Source organism: Lutra lutra, chromosome 15, assembly GCF_902655055.1.
Source record: "Lutra lutra chromosome 15, mLutLut1.2, whole genome shotgun sequence".
Taxonomy (NCBI): Eukaryota; Metazoa; Chordata; class Mammalia; order Carnivora; family Mustelidae; genus Lutra; species Lutra lutra.
The window spans coordinates 27,077,990-27,103,177 of NC_062292.1; the positions used below are offsets into that span (position 1 = coordinate 27,077,990).

The window sequence follows — 25,188 nt, forward strand, 5'->3', positions numbered from 1 at the left end:
AAAAACCTGTTTTGCCAAACATTCTACTCTTTGGTACCTGGAGTTATTGGTCCTTTCATTAACTCCAGTGTAAGGGCTAAACGCTAGTCTGTAATTTTAGCAGCATTTTCATGATTCTTGGAATTAAGAAGATCATCGAGGTGCTGCCCTTCTGATTACTGCACCTGTCCAAGTATGTCTCTTCTCACCCAGGTATTGTTACTCCGCAGGAAGACGTGCTTCATTCTTGTTCATTTGGAGATCGTTCCTGTCGGTGGTCAGTCAGGTCTGCCTGAGGTGCCCCTCACGGTGGCTCCAATTTATTACACTTTGGGCATTAAGAGCCATCGAAATGGAGTGTATTAAACAAGATGTCAGACTAAATCATTTAAAAAAAAAAAAACTGATACAATCAACTCCCTAAGATTAGAATTGTGTCTATAGAAAAGCAGTGCTTATTCTTCCCACAGGAAGAAAATCAAGCTTTGCCCCTTGCTCCCATGTTCCATCTTCCTCCCCCCTCTTCATCCACTCCAGGCCTCTGCTTCTCCCTGCCCGCCCCCTCACCCCTGGGCCCAGCCATGCTGCCTTTACCACAGCTCCGTCTTGCTACCGGGCCCCATGAAGGGCAGGGCCATGGGACCGCATTCTACTCTCATGTCTCCTAGGCAAATCCTGCCAGCAAATTGACCAATCATCATGAATTAATTGGAGTCCGACCCCTCTCTTCAAATATTCAGTTCATCTTCCTCAAATGATGAAAACCTGGGCTTACATGGGCTGCCCTCTTCTCTGGGTAACTCCACTCAGTGGTTGCTCTTTCTAGACCAGAAGGTCTCCAGTGGGGAAGAGCCCATCCTCTCTTTCTGGCATTCACCATTGCTTAATTCCCCTGGCCTTTATCTTGACTTGTTGCTCATTTTATTGGCCCTACTGGCAACTATCCGTCCTATGGCCTCCAATTCATGTTCATCCCTTTCTCCTGTCCCCATTTCTCAAGGCTACAAAAATCTAGGTCTCTCATCAAGACTCTGACCAGAGTAGAACTGAAAACTCCAAATCAAGTTATAAGTAAAAGGTTGTTGAGCAACCCCAAGAAGGTCATTGTGCAAGTTACAGGGACTCGAAACAAGCATAAGACATGACCTCTGCAAGAATGAAACAGCTTTTGGGACGCCTGGGTGGCTCAGTTAGTTAAGTGGCTGCCTTTGGCTCAGGTCATGATCCTGGCGTCCTGGGATCGAGTCCCACATCGGGCTCCTTGCTCGGCAGGGAGCCTGCTTCGCCCTCTTTCTCTGCCTGCCACTGTGTCTGCCTGTGTTTGCTCGCTCGCTCTCTCTGACTAATAAAATAAATAAAATCTTTAAATATAAAAAAAAAAGAATGAAACAGCTTTTTTCAAAAAAGAACCATAAAAAAAATGGTACTCACTTCCAGCTTACCAGGAGCTCATTGGCCTCGGAAGGAGCAACATCTGGCTTGGGTCCCAATGGCAAGGAAGGCAAACCCTGGAAGAGAAGTCACGGGAGAAGCAGTTACTGTGGAGGGAGGGCAGGCGTGGAGAGCCTGGCTCCCCAGGGCAGGGTGTGAGTTCAAAAGAAACAGAAAGAAGATTGGCAGAGTAAGGGCCCTAAAACCAAGGGAGCCGTGTGACTACGGTGAGCAGTGGGGAGCCATGGTAGGTCCTGAGTCTTTTGGATTTGGGGGTTTTAGGAAGATCAATGTGACAGCCTTAAACTGGATAAAGTAAATCTGAGTAAAGAACAGAGACCCTCTGGCAGCTGCTGCATTAATCCTGGTAGGAGATAATAGGAGACTTGACTAATGTCAGGAATTAAGAGAAAGGTATAAATCTGAACAGTGGTTTGAGAGAGAAAAACCAAGACTTGGACGATGCACTGAATATATGAGGTGGTATGAGGCAGAAATGGGAAGGGAAGCCAGATTGGGGGAGGAGATAAAGACCAATGCTGGGATCTATCCAAGACTGCAGCAAGCAATATCAGAGAGGAAGCGAGAGAGCATTGTTGTCGGGCAGTAGTGGAGAGCAAATTCTAGATTACAGAAGGACGAGCTGGAGATGAGAAGATAGGAGGTGGTCAGAGCAAGAGTGACCCATGGTAAAGAAAGGGTCACTAGAAAATAGGATTAATCCAAGAAGTTTTAAAGCTAAAGGATATGAATATGATTTAGGATTAGAGGAGGTGACTATGCTAATAAATACATATTTTTATGTATATATATATATATGTATATTATTTATCTTATTTTTTCTTTTTCATGTATATATATATATATATATATATATTCATGTATATATACATGAAAAAGAAAAAAATAAGCTCTATTTTTTGCCTTCCTCTGGACCTGGAAGAAATGTGACTGAGTTTCATAGAGGCACCTGGGTGGCTCAGTCACTTAAGTATCTGCCTTCAGCTCAGGTCATGGTCCCCAGGGATCAAGCCCCACATGGGAGTCTCCCCACTTGGTGAGGAGTCTGCTTCTCCTTCTGCCTCTGTCCCTCCCCCCTGCTCAAGCTCATTCTCTTTCTCTCTCTCTCAAATAAATAAATAAAATCTTTTAAAAAATGAGTTTCAGGTAGTAAGATTAGCTCTCAATGGACACAAAACCAGATTTCTTGGAGCCTGGGAAGAGAAGATGAAAAGGATGGGACAGAAACATGATATGTTCAGTTGGGGATCCAACTGATGTGAGAGAATCGGGCTTTCTCAGAGAATAAAGACCATCCCCTCAGAGTAAGCCATGATGGGAAGCAGTGGAGGCATTCTTGGACACGATTAGGATTTTCTTATCATGCTTTCTCCTGTGGACAGGAACTTGAGCTTGCTGAGATCCCTCTTTGCATGTGGCACCAAGTTCTGAATGTGGGGTTTGGGGTGAGGGTTGACCAAGCTTAAGAAACTGTGGAGAAGGTCAGGCTATGGATGCATGGTGGTAACCCAGATTGACTCAAGTCACCATGGCTCATCACTGTGTCCTCTGGGGACAAAGGAATCATGAATGTTGGTGCCCAGTGCAAGCCTAGAGGGAAAAGACAGGGGTGTGAAGTGGACTGAGTGGACAGAGCTCTGAGCAGAAGGTCAGAGGAATGAGGAAATGAGTTGCAGAGAGCAGCAAAGAAGCAGCTGACCCAGGGGGTAAGGTGGAGTAAAAGTTTCCTACAGCTCAGCTGAGGAAATGCGTGAGAACGAGATGAGTAAATGGAAGGTCCCTTAAGGGCAGGCTAGGTGTGTTGTTAGTGGGTCAGATGTCCAGACAGTCCTGACAAAAGAGGAACAAATGAGATGCCCTTATGAAAGCATCTTTTTCTTTATAGGGGACTCCCTCAGCTATCATCAGGGACGCCCTTTCTCCACAGAGGACAGAGACAATGATGTTGCTGTTACCAACTGTGCCATGTCCTACAAGGGGGCCTGGTGGTATAAGAACTGCCATCGCACCAACCTCAATGGGAAATATGGAGAGTCCAGGCACAGTCAGGTAGGTGACGCTGGCCGCCATCTTGAATGACCCAGGGCTGTGGAACCCACCGTCCCTCGGCTTTATGTGTTCGACGCACAAGTTGGTCTTACATTTCCCTCTGTTAAAAAAATAAATAAATAAAAGTCAGTCTTGAGAATGGACTATCATGAAGAGGAAAGGAAGGCAGATCCTGAGATAAGAGTGGGACAAAGCAGAAGCCAGAGGAGAGAAAAAAAAGCATCTGGACTCAGAACTTAGAACTCACCCAGAAAAGCCCTTGACTACCGGTACATTCCATTCATTTCATTTCCTCATCTTAGCCATTCCATGGAGAGCTTATCAAATTTAGGGACAGCTTCCCAGGTTCAACCTCATCTAAAGAAGGGTCCCAGGAAAGGAGAGATCAGAAAACCAGTGTCAACTGGACTAGGTTTCCCCCTTAGAGACTACAAGTCCACAGGCTGAGCTGGGAGATAGGGCGACCAACTGGACCACCTGGGACTTTCCCAGTTTTAGCACCCCAAGGCCAGCAGCCAGGGAAACCCCTCCCTCCTGAGCCAACCAAGATGGCTGGTCACCACAGGCAGAAACTACCTGACTCTCCCCTCAGGAGTGAGCAGTCAAACACAATCATTCTCCACAGGATGATCCTATACTATTGGGATTTTGAGATTCAGCACCGATAACCGGTGCATGCAAATCTTAAAAGCCAAAAACATAAAGCTGGCAGTAAGACATAACCTGATGAACACTCGGGCCACAGCACGCTTAAAAAGAAAAGCTGGAGAAAGACCCAGCTCCTTCGACTCTATAGGGAGCTGGACTGCAGAGCTTCCCGTTAATGGAGAATGACTAATCCTCATCTTGGACTCCCCACTCCTGGTGTTCTCCCTCTTTTCAAGCCGGGTGTTCCACCTGGGGGGAGGTGGGGACCTGACATGCCTGTCTTCCTCCTTCCCAGGGGATCAACTGGTACCACTGGAAAGGCCACGAATTCTCCATCCCTTTCGTGGAGATGAAGATGCGCCCCTACAGCCACCGTCTCACGGCGGGGAGGAAACGGCGGTCCTTGCAGTTCTGAGCTTTGGGCGGCCGCGGGCCGACTGACCTTTTCTGTCATTTGTTTGTATTTTATAATATGAAACAAGGGGTGGGGGGTAAGAGTACTGTGCTTGGCAACGTGGGAAGGGTGTTGGAGGAAGCAGGATATAGCTGTTCGTGGTGTCTGCTGTCCCGGGCCTGGGCCTCGGTCTCCGTGCTCCCTCCCACCCAGTCATCCTTAACCTTCCCCTCCTTTCTCACCGAGGAGGGAAAGTCTGGAATGTTTTAAAGAGACCAAGTGAAAGGCAAGTCCTGGGGTCAGATTGCTATGGCACAAGGCCTTCTTTTCCTGGACACCTAGGAGTTGCCCTTCACTCCCAGGTAATCGTGCTCTGGTCACTGCCTTGGATGGCCAGGTTCTCACAGCAGCCCCCGGGAGAAGCCTCGAGAAGAGAGCTCTGCCAACAATACCCCTTCAGAGGAAATAGATTAACCTCGCCCCATCCCAACAACCCTTTTTAATGGGCCAAAGATTTTCATCTTCTGACACTCTTACCAGCCAAGTGTCCTATGACCTTTTAAGAGCAGCCGTCTCCTTCCCAGCCCCAGTCAGTCCTGTGCCTCCGTCCATCCTACCCTTAGACCCCCATGGCCCCACAAGCCCAAGGCATTGTCCACACCTGGCCCTGGGCTACACAGTGGCTGTGTTCCCTAAGGGTCATAAGTCATTGCCCCCTCTCTTAGTTCTGCCAGGCAGAACTTCTCTGTGGACGAAAGGGAGAGATGGTTGTAGGTTGAGCCCTTTGGGGTCAGACATTGAGGAAAGGACAAAAGTAGAAATCAGGGCATCTGCCATTTGAGATTACAGGTCCCTTGGGAAACACAGATCTTACCTAGCTCTATTTTCTTATCTCTGGTCCTATTTGTCATGGATTTTTTTTTTCCCTGAATTGCAAATGGAAGGCCTCATTTCTGTGTTCAGCCAAGCTCTCCTTAATGTGGGTGGCTTAATAAGGGTCAGAAGAAGAAGTTATATGACCAGACAGCCGTTCCCCTGACTGATAATTCCTGGAAAGAGGTGAAATTCGGGGGAGAGGGGGAGGGGCTGTTTTTGTTTTTTTGCTCTTTTTTGGTCCTGTGGGAAATAGGAATGACCTCTGTAATGAGTTGACATCATGAGAAGCCTTTCTCCATCTTCTTTTATTATTCTGCCTCTGAGAGGAAAAATGAAAAGTGCCAGAGGAAATTACATCTGGAAATCCAAAGGTGAATAGGGGACGACTGTGGGCCTACCTCCAATTTTATGAGATGTGCTCTCTTCACTACCATGATTTGATTTTTAAGCCCAAGAGAGCGCAAGGCTCTAGAAACCATGACCCTTTGACTTCTCCAAACCCAATGTCAGTGGTAGCTATCCCTGCGGCATCTACCAAAAGCCACACCCAGCCCCCCGGCAGCCCCCCTCTGTTCCCCTCCCATTCCTCAAGGCCCCACTTCTGTTTCCTTTAATGCCCATGATTAGCCAAACCAGGACATCTTGCTCTGTCCCCAACCAGTTGCCGGAAGAGCCTGAGAGTTGGCAGTTTCCTGATGGAAACAGCTACGCTCTAACCCAGCTCTGATTCCCAGGAGAGGACGGTCACGGGGGCTGCTGATCACACTTTATACAGATGACGTTGGCTGCCACTAGCCACAGGCGCCCTGCCACAGCAGGCCTCCAAGGCCTTTCCCACGCCTCCGTGAGGCTGTGACTGACAAACCCGGGACATGAGACATGGAAGCCACTCTCAGGTCAGCATGGGCTTCAAAAGGAACTAGGAGAAGGAGGAAGAAAGAGACACAGTCCTTTTAAGAAACATACAAATTCCAGTGAGATTCAACTAGGAGAGTGGGATACCAATGAAGAGTAGGGAGCACACTGCGAGGAAGCTGGGGACTAAGCTAGAGGCCGCCTCCGCCATGTTGTTTGCTCTGTGACCTCATCAGGGAGGTTGTTTTCTCTCTCCAGGCCTCAGTGTCCCCCCTGTTGAATGGAAGCTTGGACTAGAATGGCTACCATCTTCCTTTCCGGTTTTGATAGTCACTGATGCTGGTTTCTGATCTGGAAATCTAAGTAGAAATTGGCATTGATGAGAAAGCATGATTAAGTAATGAAAATTCACCAGAAGTTCTGCTTTGTTAGGGAGGGAGGAAGGAAGGAGAAAAGATTCAGAAGTCATAAATGAAACACACACACACACAGGAAAACGCACTGCAGAAAAGGTAATGCCAAGTAAGAGACCAAATTCATTTTGCTTGTAAAAGCAGAGACAGAGGGCCTGAGTGGTGCCAGCACAGCCTACCTCGTCAAGGGAACTGAAACGAACAGAGATTATGATTCCTTGTGTGGTCAATTCAGGTGAAAGCCAGGAAGTATTAGTGGAAACCAAAACCCGCGTTTCATGACAACCATTTTACCCTATGGAACATTTTTATAAATATTATCAGCAACAATGACTGAATTCATTTCAAAAACGTTTAAAGCAAGAAAAGGACTTTGAAGATTAGCTCACCCAACCTCCTATAAAAGGATGTATAGATTCCTTTTACTGAGTTGAGTGTTTTTCTCACGAGCTTTTACCATCTTCAAGAGACACTGTGCCCCGTTCTCTCTCCAAGATCCACAATCAACTAAACTCAAAGCTTCTTTACTGATTCCTGCTTATCCTGTTCCTCCAAATTTGCGTTCTTCCCAAGGGTGGATCTGGCAAATGACATTCACAGAGCACTGGCCTACGCACACCTCTTTCCCTCAAGGGACTCCTGGGAATAGAGGCAGCCCTGCCCAGAGGCAATTTAAGTGCAGGATTAGGATTTAATCCCAATCCTAATCATAGGCATTTATAAGCAAACAAAACCTACCAATGACTACAGCAGATCCACTGCCTAGATCCAAGATCCAGACAGTTTTTCCTTTTCTCATTTCCCCATCAGATAAAAATAGTTCCCAAATGAGTAACTCAGGGTCTCCAGGGTTCTTTCTGGAAGGGGGGGGGGGGTCGTTGGGGGTGGAGACCACAAATCTGTGGAAAATTCCTTCAGGCCTTTAGACTGGATTTTACTGGAGGAGGGAGACTTGCTAGGTGTGGCCACAAGGTGGCGATCACTCCCCCCCAGTCGTCGCAGGTAACTATGAAACCGGGTGGGAATTGAGCACAGCAAGCCCCTAGGGGTTTCCGGGAGAACTCACACCAAACCAATTTTGGGGAAAACCAGCCAACTGATTTGCACAAGGGATTGAATTGTTAAAGAACAACAACAAAAATGGCAGCGAGGAAATGCAGAGCAAACTTCTATAAGTAGTTAAATGCCCCCTACCCCTCAGCTACCAGCTCCCCCATGGGCTGCCCCTCCCCCCGCAGGGGTAAGCCACCACCCACCCCGTGCCCTGGAAACCAGCCAGCTCCCTGCACACTGAAAACTGTTATTTTAAAGACAAACCTGAAGAACCAAGGTTGCCAATGAGCTCAATGCCAAGCCAAACAACCCTAATCACATTTATACTTTTAAAATCCGGTCCCAGCACAGAGCTGAGATTAAGGGACACTAGTTCATTATGGAATCGTTTGAAAGAGCTCTTTTCAAAGCATCAGATGAGAAAAAGTGGAACCTGTGAGCAGTATAGATGTGCCAAGTGGAGGAGGCTGTAACAGACGAGCCCATGACCCCGCCTTGCAAGAATTCTGGGGCATGAAAACACTTTTCTTCTTTCTTCTTTCTTTCTTTCTTTTCTTTTCTTTTTTTTTTAAATTTTAACCGCTGCCCAGAATTTCAGGAAAGGTAGAACCACTTACTCAGGGTCCATGCTTGCTTTCGATCACCTGATTCCCATTCAATCTCATTCCTGCTTCCTTTTCTTTCCCTCCAAAGCAGAGACTCTACTTGTCTCTCACTGCCTAGTCCTAAAACTTTGAAAAGGAAAATTCAAACTTCAGTTTAGTTACAAGAATCCCATAGAAGATGGAATAATTTGTTCATGTGCTTCAAACTTGCCAAGGCCTCGGGACCTCGGAGGTCGTGTGGGGGAGGTCTGCGAAGTTTGGGAGTCTGCCTCTTCCACAAAGCTCCAGATGCCCATAGCGGCACACTCGGCTCCACCCAACCTCCCTGGGTGGCCCGTCTTTCTCCAAATAGCAGTGACAGAGAGGTCCCACGCTCAGGAAAGGCGAGACCCGGTGCTGGCTTCTGGGTGATTCCTGTAGCCTCTCTCTGGCTAGACCTCCGGGTCCTTTGGCCACATTCCCAAACATCTTTGACTGAATGCTCCCCCATGCTTTTGTGACTTCCATAGCCCCGCCCCACCCCACACAAGTGTGACCAAGCTTCCCTCAACTGTACTCCAGCATTTTGGCACCATGGGGCCAAAAGAGAATTCACAGACCACATGAGACCTCCAAAAGCAAGGAGGGACAAAGCTCTAGTACACTTTAAGTGGCGTGTGGTGTAGCTACAGGTCCATTTGAAAAAATGGCCCTGGTCCATCCTGATGGCAGCCCCATTACATACCCTGATGTCTGTTCTGTGTTCTTTAAGCTTTGAGAACTAGCAGGGAAGAAGAAAACATAAAATATAAAACCTTAAAAAATTAAATAACAAAATAAAAGAAGGGGATGGATGCTTGGAGACTGAAAGCAAGCCCTCTACCAATGGCCTGTGATAGAAATACCGAGAACAAGGTCTAGGGACCAGCCTCAGTTTCTTGAGTTCTGGTCTCACCTCCCACCAGACAGCTCCTGTCAGTTCACCCACTTCACCAGAGGAGAAACTAAGGCTCACAGGCCTGTCACTGCAGAAAATGAGAAGCCAAAAGGCTCCCTTGGCTTGTTCAACCAGTCCTGCCTGGACCTCACTTATCCTTCATGGCACTTGCAAGCCTGATTTGTCATCTCCAGCATTTCTGATTTATTTTTCAAGGTCACCCCTTGCCTGAAGCATGACTTCATTGCACCTGCAGCACTTCATTGTCCAAATGTCCTTGGAAAACCTCACAGTCTTTGGACAGTGTTGCTGTCTTCTGCAGACCGGAAATCCTCTCTCTTTCCCAAGCTTAATAAGGCTATGGCAGAGCATCCAAATAACACACGTCTTGTTCCTTAGACGAGCTCTGCCTCCTCTGTTAACTTGGCAAATCAGCTCTTCCTTGTCTGCTGCTGGGCTGATGCTAAATTTCCAGTTCAAAAATGTTTAACCCTTTCAGTCTCACTGAATCCGCCATCCCAGGTACTGGCATTGGCTCATTGGCAACATGGGCTCATGGAGGCAGAGCAAGATCCCAGGAGGCCTGGAACATCTAAGCCACAGAGAGGGTTTGGGTTCAGATGTGTGACCAGGAGGCAAGTGCACGGAGGAGAACTATTGTTTTCTTCCCATTCCTGGTTTAGCCACTCCAGGGACACACTGGTAACATCCTGCCATTGGACACTACTGTGTTCACTGCTGCCTCCAAAAGACAAATATGGGGGGCATACGTTCAGAGCAGAAGGGGACTGGAGATCCTCTAACCTGACCCGCTCATGTCATGCTTCTGGAAAGAGAAGCTCAAAGATGTTAGGCAACTTGCCCAAGTTCACACAGCTAATTAGTAACAGAGCCGAGATCAGATCTAGCATAGGCCTTTTAATATTTCTCTCCCCAACTGAAGACTAAGAGAAATGGTATTTACTACACTCCTACTACTTTCCAGATACTGTGCTAGGAAATTTACCTGTATTACTTCATTAAATCCTCACCACAACCCTGACTCAAGTTTTACCATGAGGAAATGAAGGCACAGAAAGGTTTAATAACACGCCCAAAGTCACACAGGATCAGGATCCCTCTGTCTAACTCTAAAGCCCTTGCTTTTGCCCCTTCAGGAGGCTGCTGCCCCTTCTATTTGTTTAGCTGAGTGGCCGCCATCTTGGATTTACTAATATTTGTACAAAGGGGCTTCTGATGCCACTTCCTTCTATCTTTTAAGAAAAGGGAGTTCTTGTGTTGTTTTCTGCCACATACTCTGGAAATCCTCTCTGAAACAGCCCGTCAGATCTTTTTCTTTCTTTTTTTTTTTTTTAAAGATTTTATTTATTTATTTGACAGAAAGAGATCACAAGCAGGCAGAGAGGCAGGTAGAGAGAGAGGAGGAAGCAGGCTCCCCGCTGAGCAGAGAGCCCGATGCGGGGCTCGATCCCAGGACCCTGAGATGATGACCCGAGCCGAAGGCAGTGGCCTAACCCACTGAGCCACCCAGGCGCCCCCAGATCTTTTTCTTTTTTTCCCCTCTTTTTTTGTTTTTAATTGGGGAGCCATAATCAGAATCCACAGCAGGTTGGTAGCGGATCAAAAAAGACTAGGACACAAACATTATGTCCCTAACCCTACTTCTTTGGGAATATAGTGGCCTCTTTCCCACCCAACATTAGAAGAGTAGGGAATTCCAGAGTCATTCTTCTCAAACTGGGTGGACAGTTTGGCAACACTGGGGGAAATGAACATGGCATGGGTTCCTGGAGCACAGGTTTTACTCCAGAATTTAAGAAGAAAGGAGTTTTATCACTAATATATTGAAGCCAATACAGACAGTAGCAAATGCAGAAATCCCATGAATTTTTAGGCTAAAACCAGCAGGCTGCAGACTGATTGGACTCTTTCCTCCCAGACTTTCATGGGCTCCATGAGAGTGTCCCTATAGGGACACATCAGTGGGAAAATTGGGGAATGAGGCTAGAGGAAGGCAGGAGTCTAGTGTTACTTATTCCCCTCTTCCAACCTGTCCCTACCTCCTCCGTGGGGACATGTGTGTTGTCATGGGATCTCAGAGGACAGTTAGGTACAATCTCAGCTCTCTTTGCCACAATGGAGGAATTTAGAAGGAAATTAGTCCTGGTAAATTGTATTTTTGGCTGCCAGGTCCAAACTCCAGAAATGAATCCCTTCCTCTTAATTGGCTGCTGCTTAGCCATAAAGGAAATACATTTCCCTACGAGAGAACAATTCATGGTCCTCTTCCATGTGGAGGCTGCTGGGGGAGCTGAGATGCCTCTGTGTTAGATGCAGTGGACACCGTTGTTTCTACAAAAATGTCTCCCCAGTAAGCGCCCCCCTACCAAGCCCCTTTCCCTGCCCATGCCCTCTAGACTCACAGCATGGTCCCACAGACTCGAGGTTCAGAATCTAGATGCGTTACTGGTAACACAGTCTCTGCCTTCCTATCCTGCGCACACACACGGGCATCCAGTCATTCCAACCTCAGAAGTGCCCCAGGCCCACAGGAAGTCCCAGGTACCCTGAGCAAGTTACTGGGACTTGGAGGGAACTGTTTTGTTGGGCCCAGGTCCCTGAAACCCACCCTGGTGGTCTCTAGATTGTTGTTCTGAGAAACCATAAACACCGAATCCTCCAGTCCCCCTGAATTTGAGTTTGTCATTTTAACCTTTAACGGCCTTTTCAGGTAAAAAAATAACACCGACCAATGTACTGCCTTTGTAGCTACACTGTGCTTGGGAAAAGCATTTACTTAAAAGAAAGACTGGAAGGAAGAAAAAAAAAAAAAACAAGAAGAAAATGGAGTACACACTCCTTGGGCGATGTACACTTTCATGAACTGAAATAAAAGTAAAAATAGAGGAAGGAGAGGAGAAGCCAACCTTCCCTCTCCTTTCGTGGCACTGTAGCTCAAAGACAGGAATCTCCGCTTGTTAACCATTGTTAACTAGTATTTTTAGTCCTGATTGCTTTTAGCTTCTGTATAGTTCCTTTTTTAAACACATTTTCTATACGTCAATAAAAGATCTGGAAGGAATGGTGTGCGCCCCTCGCCGTCCTTGATCCTGTTCTCTCATTATAGCCTCACTGCCCCTACCTTCCTCTTCCCACCACCTACCCTTCCTCTCTCTGCCTCTCTCTCTGTCTTCCTGCTCAACCTCCCACCCACTCTGAATTCTTCATCTCACCCATTGCTTTTACCCTTAGAAGAGGTCCCTGACGGGTGCCAGCCTCTGCTGGATGCCCCAGCATCACCCAGATCGGTCTGGTCTATGCTGTGGAGCCCTTGATTAAGCCACAAAGACTGACTCACTGTCCTATTCCCTGGACCCTGGAGTGCCCAGTGGTAACTGGATCTCCAACGCTCTGGTGCCATCTATGGGCACTGGCAGAGAATATTTAATTGTCCTAACTTGCCCAGCCTGTCTATCCTCAGCTCAGACTCCAGCTCCTGGGAAACCCAGCTTCGCCCCCCACCTCTCAGACTTGGTCACCTGGGAAAGCGTTCTCCTGTTCTCTCCCTTGAAAATGAGCCCCCATGCACATTGTATGATCAACTCTTGCCTCCAGATCATACAGGTAAGACCTGGCCAGGTAACAACCCAGAGAACAGGGGAATGGGGGAAACTTCCATCCAGTTCATCTCCACAAGTTCTCAAGGCAGAAGTTTAGAGGAAACAGTAACAGAACAGAATTGGGGACCTGAACCCAGACAAGTCCTGCCCCCGACCTTGTTGGAGGGGGAGGGGCATTCCAGGAGACTACCTGAAGGGGGGTGGGTTCCACCTGTCTGAATCTTATGACAATAGGAATTACCCAAGGGGGAAGGTGAGGAAGGAACAGTACAAATCGGAGTGAGAGGGCACAGAAGAGCAAAACCTATAGGAGCAGGGAGTCTTCCCGTGCACCCGGCTCCCCAGCGCCCTGGAAGGAGTCTGATGATAGAGCTTCCCCACCATGGAGAAACATGTCTCCATGTTAAAAAGGAGATAGAGAGAATACCTTTAAAGGGGACCTAGAGAGTACTTTAATAACCTGGAAATAAAATTGTTTTTAAGTTCCAATCCCCCCAGTATTTTCTAGGCTCCAACCATCCTGTTCCCAAGCCTAGGCCATGTGGGCAACAGGGACAAAAACCCCAGCCTCCAGCCATGTGACAGGCTTGCACCCAAGTCCCCACCCTGTGCTGGCAGTTTTCGGAGCCTGTTCTCCGTGGCTCATTTCCTCTTCCCCCATCATTTCCTAAAAAACATTTCTGTGGTGGCACCAAGAGAAGACCGTTAAGAACAGCCCCATTTCCTGGTCTTCTTTGAAATAAGCCACCCCAGAAACCCACACCTCAGGACAGCGTTACCTGAATCTTATGTAGTATGTAGACAACGGCCACGGCCCGAAGCTCCTCCTGTGTGTTATCTGGGAAACAGAAAGGATGTATACAGTGGAACTTAAAGGAATTTCAGTAATTAGTATTTATTCCTGAGGTGGCTGAATGCGAACATTGTGTTCTAACTTAAATGAGTCTGATTCACCCATTGCTTAAGACCTCTGGGTGCATTTACAATGATCTGAACACAGATTTAATTATTGCTGTGTTATGGGAACGAAGAACTGCCACGGGGAAAATTAAAAGTGGATTATTAAGCAAGAGAAATGTTAGCAGCATTAGTAATCAGTGCAATTACCAAGAACCCAAACCTAAACACAGCAGCATCTTCTCTCGCACGATGACCCCGGTGGCCCCGGGGATATGTGCCCCCTCAGCTACCTCTTTGGCCAGTCAGCAGAAAGACATCGTTAAGGAATAAGGGCTCCTGGGACCTGCAGCTCTCCTCTCACATGCGATGTGCATATGTCTGCTCCACTCCACCACTCCGGCTTTCCAAGAATCCTAGAGAGAACGTGTGTTGAACTCATAAATCCACACATGACCGTGTCTCTTGTCCCTCTTCCCTCATATCACAATCTGAGTTCAGTGAGCACCTACCATGGATCCAGCCCAACCCTGGCTCTGGATGGACAGGGATGAAGGCTTGGCCCCTCCTTGAAGAGATGGAGTCTCTTTTTGCCTCATTCTGTTTCTATGCACTTGCCCCAAACTCCCTGCTCCCCAACCCAGATGTTCCACACATATGTGAAGAAAGCCCTGTACTTCAGGGCTATTTTAAAACAGGCGAGGGTAAAATCTCCAAATGTATGTTTAGGTACTCATGAGGAACTGGGAGGAGGTATACAGTAAAAGAACTCAGTTAATTGGGATGAGGGTTGTCATTTCAATATTGACAATATTCTTTTTAAAACTCAGACATATTTCAAACACTTCAAATACCATGGACAAATGGCAATTAAGGAGCTCCTTGAGTCCCAAAAGCTAACAGAACCTTCTCAAAGGACTGATTACTATAGAATCTTCCTTGGTTGGGGGAGCAGAGGGGAAGGAGGGCATTCCAAAAGATTCTGGTACTTTTAGATGTTGATGTCCTTTAATGCCTGAAATGAGACTTGCTATGATCAGAGATCACAGCTAAGGACTCATTCATAGCTTGTGTGAAAGCTTTGGGTCTACTCTTCATGACAAACAATAAGCCCCTCAGAGGTTTCTGGGAAATGAGTATAAATTACAAGAAATGCAGTAACAATTATGAAAATTCAATATGCTAGCTGTACAGGAAATTTAAAGATCCAAGAAAAACAGGGAGAACGATGAAGAAATGTGTAAATTACTTCTGGGCGTAGACGGTACCCACCATGATTTGTGACCCACACTCCCTTTTTATGACTTTTTTTTTCCATAAATAAAACCCACAGAGTAATAACGAAAACTTATATTTACAACCAAAGCTACACAGAAACAATGACAGCCTAAGGTTTCTCTCGAAGACAACTCAGCTGACTTAATTGACGAGGGAGTGTGAGAGATCACTGAAGACGTCAAGGTGGGACCACCTGCCGTCCTCTCCAACCCCTTCCCCCAACCCCATCTTGTACCATTTAGAGGACTTGAGAGGTGGTCATGTAAATTTGGTCTTCAACATGTTCTCCTCCAAAGAACCTGAATTTTAACTTGGTTTGAACCGTCCGTGCTTGCTACAAGGCAGGGTTTTAATCCAAAAGTGCTGTTGGCATTTTGGTTGGCTGTCTTTGCTGTGGGAAACTGTGCTGTGCACTGCAAAGTCTTCAGCAGCATCCCTGGCTCCTCCCCACTGAATTCCAGGAGAACCACCACCATCCTACAAGTTGCAACAATGCAGGCATCTTCAAACACTGCCAAATGTAATTTTGCCCTGGGGGGCAAAATCTCCCTCTGTGGAGAAGCACTGTTCATAGGGAGATTTATCACAAAAAGATGACTTCAATCCAGACGTCAACTGAAGCATCATTTTAAGAAGCTAGTTCATTTCAGTCCAGAAGACAAAGTCCAGAAGTTCAGTCCAAAGTCCAAAGACAGATGGAACACCACTGTAGCTTTTCTACTGAATTTCCTTTTATGTAGTTTCTACATATTTGAAGAGCATATATCTGTGTTTTATTTTGTTATTTGGTTGGAATCGCTCTGGATATTTTGGTGGGACAAGATTAGATACCAAGGTAGGGAGCAGAATTTTAAGATGGTGCTTACAGAAAATGAGAGTTTGACTCTGGTTTAATTTGTCATGGCTGTCCAGGACTTGATGAAGTTTCAAATCAAGGATTACTTGTAAATTAGACCTTTTGGCTCTGTTGCTTCACCTAATGGACAATAATAAATGGTATTGATTGTTTAAGATCTCCACATACCTCACGATATCATATGTCCTAAGGTTTCTCAAGGGAAAAAAATGAAATCAAGGGGGTGAGGATATGTTAGGCACCAAAGATAGGAGGAAGGGAAAACTTCATCTCAAACCTCTGCCTTGGTTCAGGATTCTGATCACCTGAACAGGGAAAGACAATATAACTGCCCAGGCCCCCAGGAGAATGTGGATATCAAAGTCGTAGGCTTAAGAGTGTTCCATGGTGTCAGGGAAAGCAAAGGGTTAACTTGAACCCTTCCCTCACCAAAAAAGAAAATTTTGGAGCAAAGGGAAAGGGGGCAAAAGAAGAAAAGAGATAGCCACCCATGAAAGAAACCTACTGCATTCTCAGCATAGGGCAGAGAAGGACACTTATCATTGAACCCCTTTACCCAGCTCACTCTCCCAAACAAGAAATCCCAATGCCCAGGAAGGGTGATGCAAAGAGAGATGCCACTTTTACTTCTAGCATTTTGAAGAAGTCACAAGGTCAATTTTTCTTTACTCTTGTCCCAGCCATGCCTATGGGGCACGAGTTGGCCTAGTTTTGTGCTCAGAAAATGCAGTCACATAGTAGATATTTTGATGCCAAAGGAGATGTCCTGCTCTGGTTCATGATGGTTTTCATCACAGGGTCTTCCTCTAGACCAAGAGCCACAGAAGCAGATCAAAAAGCGCCTCTTGCATTAGAGTCTGGCTGCAACCCATTATCAGATTTCCAGAACCACTTACTTCTCTTCCAAGACCAAGCCATTTTGAGAAGTCAAGCCCTCCAGTTGGATGGAGGAAAGAGCTTATTTTCTTTCCTGAGAGTAGGAGGGAATCGGGAAGGCACTGGAAATGCCGCATTGTGGGCATGTCCTCCTCTCACCTGTGAGCCCCTTGAGGGCAGAGCCTGGGTTCCCCATCCCATTCCCAACAGTTAGCTCAGTGCTCCAGAGAGACCCAATGTAGACCTGATAAAAACTAAACTAAATCAGTCCTATCTTATGTCTGTGAAACAGACTCAGTTAACTACTTTAATTATGTTGAAATTTAGGATAGATCCCTAAAACAGCATACTTGGAGACTCTTTGAAGAGCAGAGGAGAGAATCCTGGACTTTAGGTCAAAGGCTTATATGGCATTTCTGCCTATTACTGGCACTGTGCCTGAGGGGAAGTCTTCCTGCCTCTCTGAAGCTTAGTGTCCTTTTCTATAAAATGGGAATAAGAGGGGCGCCTGGGTGGCTCAGTGGGTAAAGCCTCTGCCTTTGGCTCAGGTCATGATCTCAGGGTCCTGGGATCAAGCCCTGCATCAGGCTTTCTGCTCAGCAGGGAGCCTGCTTCCTCCTCTCTCTCTGCCTGCTTCTCTGCCTACTTGTGATCTCTCTCTCTCTCTCTGTCTGTCAAATAAATAAATAAAAATTTAAAAAAAATTTTTTAATGGGAATAAGAATAACGGTCCTTCCTACTTCACAGACCACTCTGAGAGGCAAAATGCAATGGGCAGAAAATGCTTTGAAATGGTGTCATCGCTATGGGGAATGGTGTTAATTTGGTGAAAGTTAAAGGATGTTGACAATCATTCTCCAATCTCAAATACCTTCCCAGCAGTGTTATGACCTAAAATGTCACTAACCTGGCTCCCTAAAGCAACTTACTGTCTTTTAAAAAATGCCCTGGGCCAAGTAAGAGCATCAGCTGGCTATCGGGGATTAGCTGAGGGCTACCTGAGAGCAGGAAGGGGTCCGGGAGGGAGAAGAGACAGAGGAGAAGCCCGAGAACAAAGCACAGAGGACACGGGAGTGTGGAACAAAGCGGCCCTGCTGAGGACAGCCCCAAGGGTGACTCTTCTAGAAGAGAGGCGAAGAGGACCAGCTGTGTTGAAAGCCAGCCAAGTATGCTCCAAAGCTGTAGGCTAAGGACAGTGTGGTTCCAGGCCATTCGCCCACCCTTCCCTGGGACATAGAATGAGGACCAGAGGAAGCCTAGGGCACTTAGCAGCCATGGCAGGGAAGCTTAGTAGCAGTCTTTCAGATGGGTTGGGTGAAGACCCTGTATTTATCAAAACTCCCACCAGAACACCACACCTGTGGTTGAGGCCTTCTAGCTTCAGACATGAGCTCCTGGAGGCCATGGCTTTTAATAGCATGAATGATGATTTCTAGGGAGGGATCCTCCGTCTGGCTTCTAAGGAGCTGTGGACTTCACTTTTATTGAGTGGGGTGTCTGGGCCTGGAGCTGAACTGCTCAAGGGACAGAGAGGCTGAGCATGGACAACAGCACACCCTACAATCCCCCTATGAGGGCCCACATACTTGTCCTACTTCTACATAAATGAGAAACAAATGTTTAAAGAATGTTCCTTTGAAAAGACAATTATTGGGACACCTGGGTGGCTTAGTTTGTTGAGCAACTGCCTTCAGCTCAGGTCATGATCCGGGAGTCCCAGGATCGAGTCCTGCATCAGGATCCCAGCTCCCTGGGGAGTCTGCTTCTCCCTCTGACCTTCTCCCTTCTTATGCTCTCTCTCACTCTCTTTCTCCCAAAACAATTGATAAGATCTTTTTAAAAATTATTTTAAAAAGAAAAGACAATTATTCTGGATGCCCACATATCTCAACCCAGCCTGTCCTCATATGGATCTGACATGTCCCACCAGCAGAATCTGGGTCTCCCAGAGAAAGTCCCCATCCCCACCCCAGCCCAGCTAGGAGCTGGGCATTTGCCTCTCCTCCAAATCCCTAAGGACCTGAGATTGGAGGAAGAGCTTGTCACACCCGGCCCTGATTCTGTCTGGTCCTCTAAGGGGCAAAGGACTCATAGCCACCTTCAGAGCCATTCACCTGTCCCAGGTCCTGGCCTTTAAAAAGAAGAGGAACAGAAAGGACCACATTCACACTTAGTGCTTGGGGACACAGACACATGGGCAGTTCATTGGGCCAATGGTTTTCACTCCAGTGGCATCATATGGACTGTAACAGATGTGCTGGGGCCCTGGAGTCTCTCGCCTGCGATTTTCCCCCCAAGGCATGACATTCACCCTGAAAGCAAGGGAACACCTCCTGTCTCAGAGCACCCAGTGTCAGAGAGCCCTGCCAGGTGAAGAGGAATCCATGTCTTTCAATGGGGCTTCTCACCCGAGTCACCCAGGCGTTCTTGCCCTAGAGCATTCCTTCACTAGTCCATTCCCCTTCCCGAACCGTCCTTCATTCACACACTCAACAGTCACTGAACAACCCCCAGCAGTCTGCACTGTGCAGGGAACTGATGGAAAGCCAGGGCAGCTGGAGCACAGATGGGTGGCTAGTGGGTACCACAGTTGCAGCTGGGAAAGAGGGCACCTAATCAGACAGGGTTCTGCAAGCCACGTGTGAATTTGGATCTATTGTAAGAGTGGCGGGAAGCCACAGTGGGGGGGGGACTCTAAGCAGGACAGCGAGATGACTATAGACACATTTAAAAGAGTTGGCTGCGGCTGTCCTGTAAATGGGGAGGGGAGGCGAAAGATCTGGGGGGAAGTGCCGGGGTGGGTCAGATGGGAATGAAAATAACTTGGCCTCGGGTGACTTTGGTAAAATTGGAAAGGTAGATATATTCAGAGATGTTTGGGAATCAACGGACAGAAAATGAACGTGTGGATTTGGAACAATACACAGAATGGTCTATAGGATTCTGGGTGGCCCCACCGGTTGGGCGGGGACCACCCAGGAAGGAAAGTCACTGAGAGCCAAGGGCAGCTGGAGACTCTCTGAGGTACCGAGCTGAGAGGGCAGGTGCATGGGCAAGACTAACGTCCAAAGGAGAGCCTCAGGTAGAGCTCTCCGGGGATCGCACAAGGGGCTGGCTTCGAGGCTGTGTGACCTATCCAATGGCACAGGCCCCCACACTTACAAGAGCCCCACCCTTCACTTTAATGCTCTGCTGTCACCACCTTGGCATTTTTGAGCAAGAGGTCCCACGCTTTTATTCTGCACGAAGTTCAGAATTCTGCACGAAATTCAGAATTCTACAGCTGGTCTTGAACATATGATATCAATAAAGATGCCCATAGAAACTGATGCTACAGGCATGGATTCGTGCATTCATTGCACATGTCTTGAGCACTCGATAAAACAAGATAAATTAATATGATATGGAGTGGGTGAGACCGTGATGAGCCTCTAAAGATAAATAAATAAAGGGGGAGGTGTCAGTCTGCTAGAGCTGCTGTGACAAAATACCACAAACTGGGTAGCTGAAGCAATGGAAATTTATTTTGTCACAGCGCTGGAAGCTAGAAGTTCAAGGTCAAGGTGCTGGAAAACCCTGTTTCTGGTGAGGCCTCTCTTCCTGGCTCCAGACTGCCACTCTCTCCATGGCCTTTTCTCTCTGTGAACAGGGCAGGAGAGGGGAGAGGAAAAGAGCACCCAGGTGCTTCTTCTTAGAAGAACAATAATCCTGTTGGGTCACGGTCCTACCCTTAGGACCTCATTTCACCTTAGATTACCTCTTTAAGAGCCCTATCTCCAAATATGATCACTCTGTGGGTTAGGCCTTCAACACATGAATTTGGGGGGGGGCAGGGGAGACAGTTCAGTCCATGACAGGAGAGAGGGAATGCTGGGGGGAGAGCAGAGGCTAACAGCTCCCCACTTGTGTCTTCTTAGCCCACCTCTGAGGTCACCTGCGCCTTCCGTGACTCTTCCCGTTCATGTGGACAACATTTTACCTTAAGTTCCAATGCTGTTTTGCAAAAATGTTAAGGAATGAATACCCCCCAAAAGCAATCCTTAAATAATTAAGGAAAGGAGGTGATGGACATACCCCAGCTTCCTTGCTCCTGAGCGTGACAGTTGGAGGTGCGCACTCCACATTGTCTCTCAGGGGCCTCCTGGCACCCTCAGAGGAGGCCACTCACTGAGCAGCTCGACTGGCTTTCAATCCTCCCCTACAGCGTTCCAGGCAGAAAGAAGGGCTAGTGAGAAGATGACCTCCAGTGGCAGCTCGCTCAAGTCCCAGGTGCACCAGCAGGAGGCTGGTTCGGACAGATCTGGATCCAGGGAGGTGGGTGAGAAAGGAGATCTGCTCCATGGTAGGAGGCCAATGGAAAAAGGAGAGGCACATATATAATTTTGAACTTTCTCGTAGTTCACATTAAAACAAGTAAAATGGATTTAATAATATTTATTTAACCCAATATATCCAAAACACTGCTTTTCAACATGTAATCAATATAAAAGAAATTTGAAAGATACTAGTTGCTTTTTTGATATTTATCTTCAAATTCTGGTATGCATTTTACACTTAGATAGCTTTTCAAGGGACCCACAGCATCCAAACTATTTTTCTAAGAATACCAAGATAATGTTTACCTTTTTCATCGCATTGACTTTTGCGTCGATGATGGTAAACCTGCAGCCACCTTGTCACACATCAAGACAATGGCAATAAACCTTGCACCCATCACCGTATTTTCTACTCACAATAAGAAAAAAAAAAGCCAATTTCACTTAAGAAGATCTTTGATGAAAAAGTAAAAATTATTAGTTCCCTATTACATCTTGACCCTGAGTGCATGTCTTTTTAATTCTGTGTGAACAACTGGAAAAAAGATTTAATGTACTTCTACAGAACTCTCGAGGACAGTCATTGTCTCCAGAAAAAGAACTCAGGCCTTGTTTGAGTCACCAACTAAACAAGTTGCTTTTTTCATAAAACACCATTTTTACTTGAAAGAGCAACAGACAAACTATGGTTTTTTTGATGTGGGCATTTGGCAGAAATTTCCTCAAAAATAAGCCAAGTGAACCTGTCATTTGGAGAAAAACAATTGACTTATTTGTCGCTAGTGATAAAATTTGAGCTCTCTACATAAAACCAAAATTTTAAAAAAACTTGTATCTATCATGCTCAGCTTGACAGCTTCCCAATACTTAAGAACTTTCCTGATGAGACCAGTGGTTATGTTAAAAGATGTGATTTTTTTTTTATTTTAAGATAAAATGTCAAATCAGGAAGATCTATGTAACTCACCAAGTTACTGTTCACTTGCCTGTTATTTTTTCCATATTCTAGGAGGAAGCATTTGTCGGAATGTGCATTTAAAATATCTTGTTGCATTCTGTTGTTTTTCCACTCCCTCAATGGTGTCTTTGATTAAAGAGAGTTTCTGATTTCAATATAATCAAATTCATCAATCTTTCCCATGATGGTTAGTATTTGTTGGTCTTGTTTTCAGATTAGAAACATGAATGAATTCTCCCATGTTATTTGTGATTTTTACCTTTTACATTTATGTTTTTCGTCTACCTGGAATTTTTTATTAGGTAGAATTATATGAATTTGCTTATGTTTGACTATTTTTGACCTACAAAATGAAGGTTTTTATATGGTTCAATACAATATGTGATGTGAGGCAGGAATATATTTTTATTTTTTTCCAAATGAATAATAACTTTTCCCAGGGCTATTTATTTAAAAGTTAACCTTGGGGGCACCTGGGTGGCTCAGTGGGTTAAAGCCTCTGCCTTCGGCTCAGGTCACGATTCCAGGGTCCTGGAATCGAGCCCCGCATCCAGCTCCCTGCTCTGCAGGGAGCCTGCTCCCCCTCCCCGCTCTGCCTGCCTCTCTGCCTACTCATGATCTCTGTCAAATAAATAAATAAAATCTTTATAAATAAATAAATAAATAAATAAATAAATATAAAAGTTGACCTTGCCCACTGATCTGCTCATTTCCAATTTAAGTCTTTTTGTCAATTCCGGCCCCAATACCACATTATCCTGATTCAAATAACTATTGGTATCTCTAGGGCAAGACCTCTTTCACCTTGTTCTTTTTCTTCAAGAGAGTTTGGTTATTCTTGACTTCTTGAACCTCCAAATAAATTTCAGAATCATTTTGTCAAGTTCCTCTCTGGAAAAAAAAAAAAAAGTTTGTAATTTTTCTTGCAGTTGCATTGATTCTGTACATCAGTTTGGAAGAATGGGCCTCTTCACAGTGTTGAGTTCTCCAGTCAACGAACACAGAATATCCCTCCATTTATTATGTCTTCTTTAATCTCTCTCAATAAAAGATTGTGATTTTCTCCTAAGAGGTTTTACACATATTTTACTAGATTTACTGCCAAAGAAGGTTTTTGGGTCTGTGATGTTATTTTACCCTACCTCCAAACTAATACGCTAGCCAGTTCTTGTTTCATGAATGCTAGTAGAAGACATGAGACTCCTGCAGAGATTAAAACTCTTATTTTCCACAGCAGGAAGTATGTGCATTTATTTTCCTTGATCCAAGTCCCATGAAGGAGTCCAGATGGATTCTAGCCACACTTAGAGTGGGTTTGCTTTATAGCTAAGGATCACTGAGCTTGGGAAATCCATTATTTAATTCCAAGTACTAAACAAGCTTCCTCTTTGTCCCAGAGGAAGACATTACTTCCTGCCTCAAGATTTCTTGGTGCAAAAACAACCTTAAGATAAGACCCACGTAAACAGTTGTCAGGACCTTGCATTCTTGGCATACCCAGCAAGACATACAGCAGAATGAAAGCCTCACGGAGGAGTATCTCCCAATAGCACTAAACATAACCTTGCAAAAATGACGTTTTCTAACTGTTTGCTGCTGCTATTAAAAAAAAAATAGTTGAATTTTGTTTCTTAACGCTCTACCTAGCAATTTTACTAAACTCATTAATTGCAATAATTTACCCACGGATTCTACAGAATTTTCCACATACAAAAACATACCATCTTTGAAAAATGAAATGTTGTTTCTTTTGATCCAAAACTTATCTCTCTCATTCCTTTTCTTTTTCCTGCTTTATTTCACTGGCCAAAATGTTTCACTGGTCTAACTACAGCAATGTTGAAAGAAATAATATTGGCACTCTTATCTCATGCTTTATCTCAAAAAGAAAGCTTATAATGTTTCACTATTATAAACAATGCTTTCTCTAATCCACTTCCTCTTTTTTGCAAACATCCTTGATTAAATTAAATAATTCCTTTCTGTTCCCAGGTTGCTAAATGTTGATAATAATTAGATAACTTTTTTCTGCAATTATTACATCATTTCTCTTCATTTATCTAGTAATGTTAGAACAAATTAAATTTTCTGATGTTAAAACCTTGCATTGTTGAAATAAACTTTGTCACAATATGTTATCAATTTTATACTCTTAAATTTGATTAGCCTTTCTTTTTACTTATGTTGGCATTTTAGGTATAAACTTCTCTTCAAATACTTACTTTAGCTTCATCTCACGCATTTTGATTTGCAATTTTTTTTATTATTATTCAGTTAAAAACATTCCTTAATTTCCATAAGCATTTCTTCTTTGAACTAAGGATTATTTAGCAGTGTGTTTTTTACTACTTACTACACACTTCTAATTACGATTTATCTTTGATTTGTAGCTTAATCAGATTGTTCTGGAAAGACCCAATCTACATTATTCAACCTTCCTTTTCCTTTTTTTTCTTAAAGATTTTATTTATTTATTTTGAGAGAGATTGAGAGAGAAAGCACATGAGAGGGGAGAGGGGCAGGCAGAGGGAGAAGAGGACAGGCAGAGGGAGAAGCTCCCCACTGAGCAGGGAACCCCATGCGGGACTCGATCCCAGGATTCCAGGATCATGACCTGAGCTGAAGGCCATCGCTTAACCAACTGAGCCACCAGGCACCCTTATTCAGCCTTTCAAAATTTGTTTGGGTTGGTTTTATGGCTCAGAATACAGACATTTTTTTTGTAACTATTCTGTATATTTTGAAAAAATGCATATGCTAGTCAAGTCAATGATACTTGCCCATTAAATCAAATTTTTTCATCATGTTCAAATATTCTATATTTCTACTGATGTCTTTATCTGCTTGTTCAATCAATTACTGAAAGAGGGATATTAAAATGATCCACTATAATTCTGGATTTGTTTATTTCTCCTTGGAGTTATCAATTTTGGCTTGAATATTTAGAAGTTCTGTTAGATGCATATAATTATAAATTTTGATATCTTTTTGTGGAACTGAACTTTTTTAATGAAGTGAAACTCTTTCTCACTAGTAAGGATTTTGGTTGAAAATTTATATATTTTCTGTCCTTTAACTGCATCAGTTTCCCTTTGGTTAGATTTTACTTAATATACCTTTTTTCACTTGTTTCCTTTCACCCTTTCA

General features: G+C 45.2%; 1 protein-coding gene and 1 long non-coding RNA gene across 2 annotated transcripts in view; one reads left to right on the forward strand and one right to left on the reverse strand.

The window, feature by feature from the left end:
* The window catches only part of TNR (tenascin R), a 402,664-nt gene extending 392,103 nt beyond the window's left edge, over positions 1–10,561 (forward strand). The window contains exons 22-23 of the mRNA XM_047705613.1: positions 3,317–3,480; positions 4,424–10,561. Coding sequence (XP_047561569.1) covers positions 3,317–3,480; positions 4,424–4,543 — 284 coding nt within the window. The 3' untranslated portion in view covers positions 4,544–10,561. The remainder of the gene's footprint in view (positions 1–3,316; positions 3,481–4,423) is intronic.
* Positions 191–22,934, reverse strand: LOC125086354 (uncharacterized). The gene is made up of 3 exons (XR_007123162.1): positions 22,846–22,934; positions 1,411–1,487; positions 191–307 (listed from the first exon to the last, which is right to left on the reverse strand). It is a non-coding gene; the product is annotated as an uncharacterized LOC125086354 (long non-coding RNA).
* Positions 22,935–25,188: the final 2,254 nt, after the last annotated feature.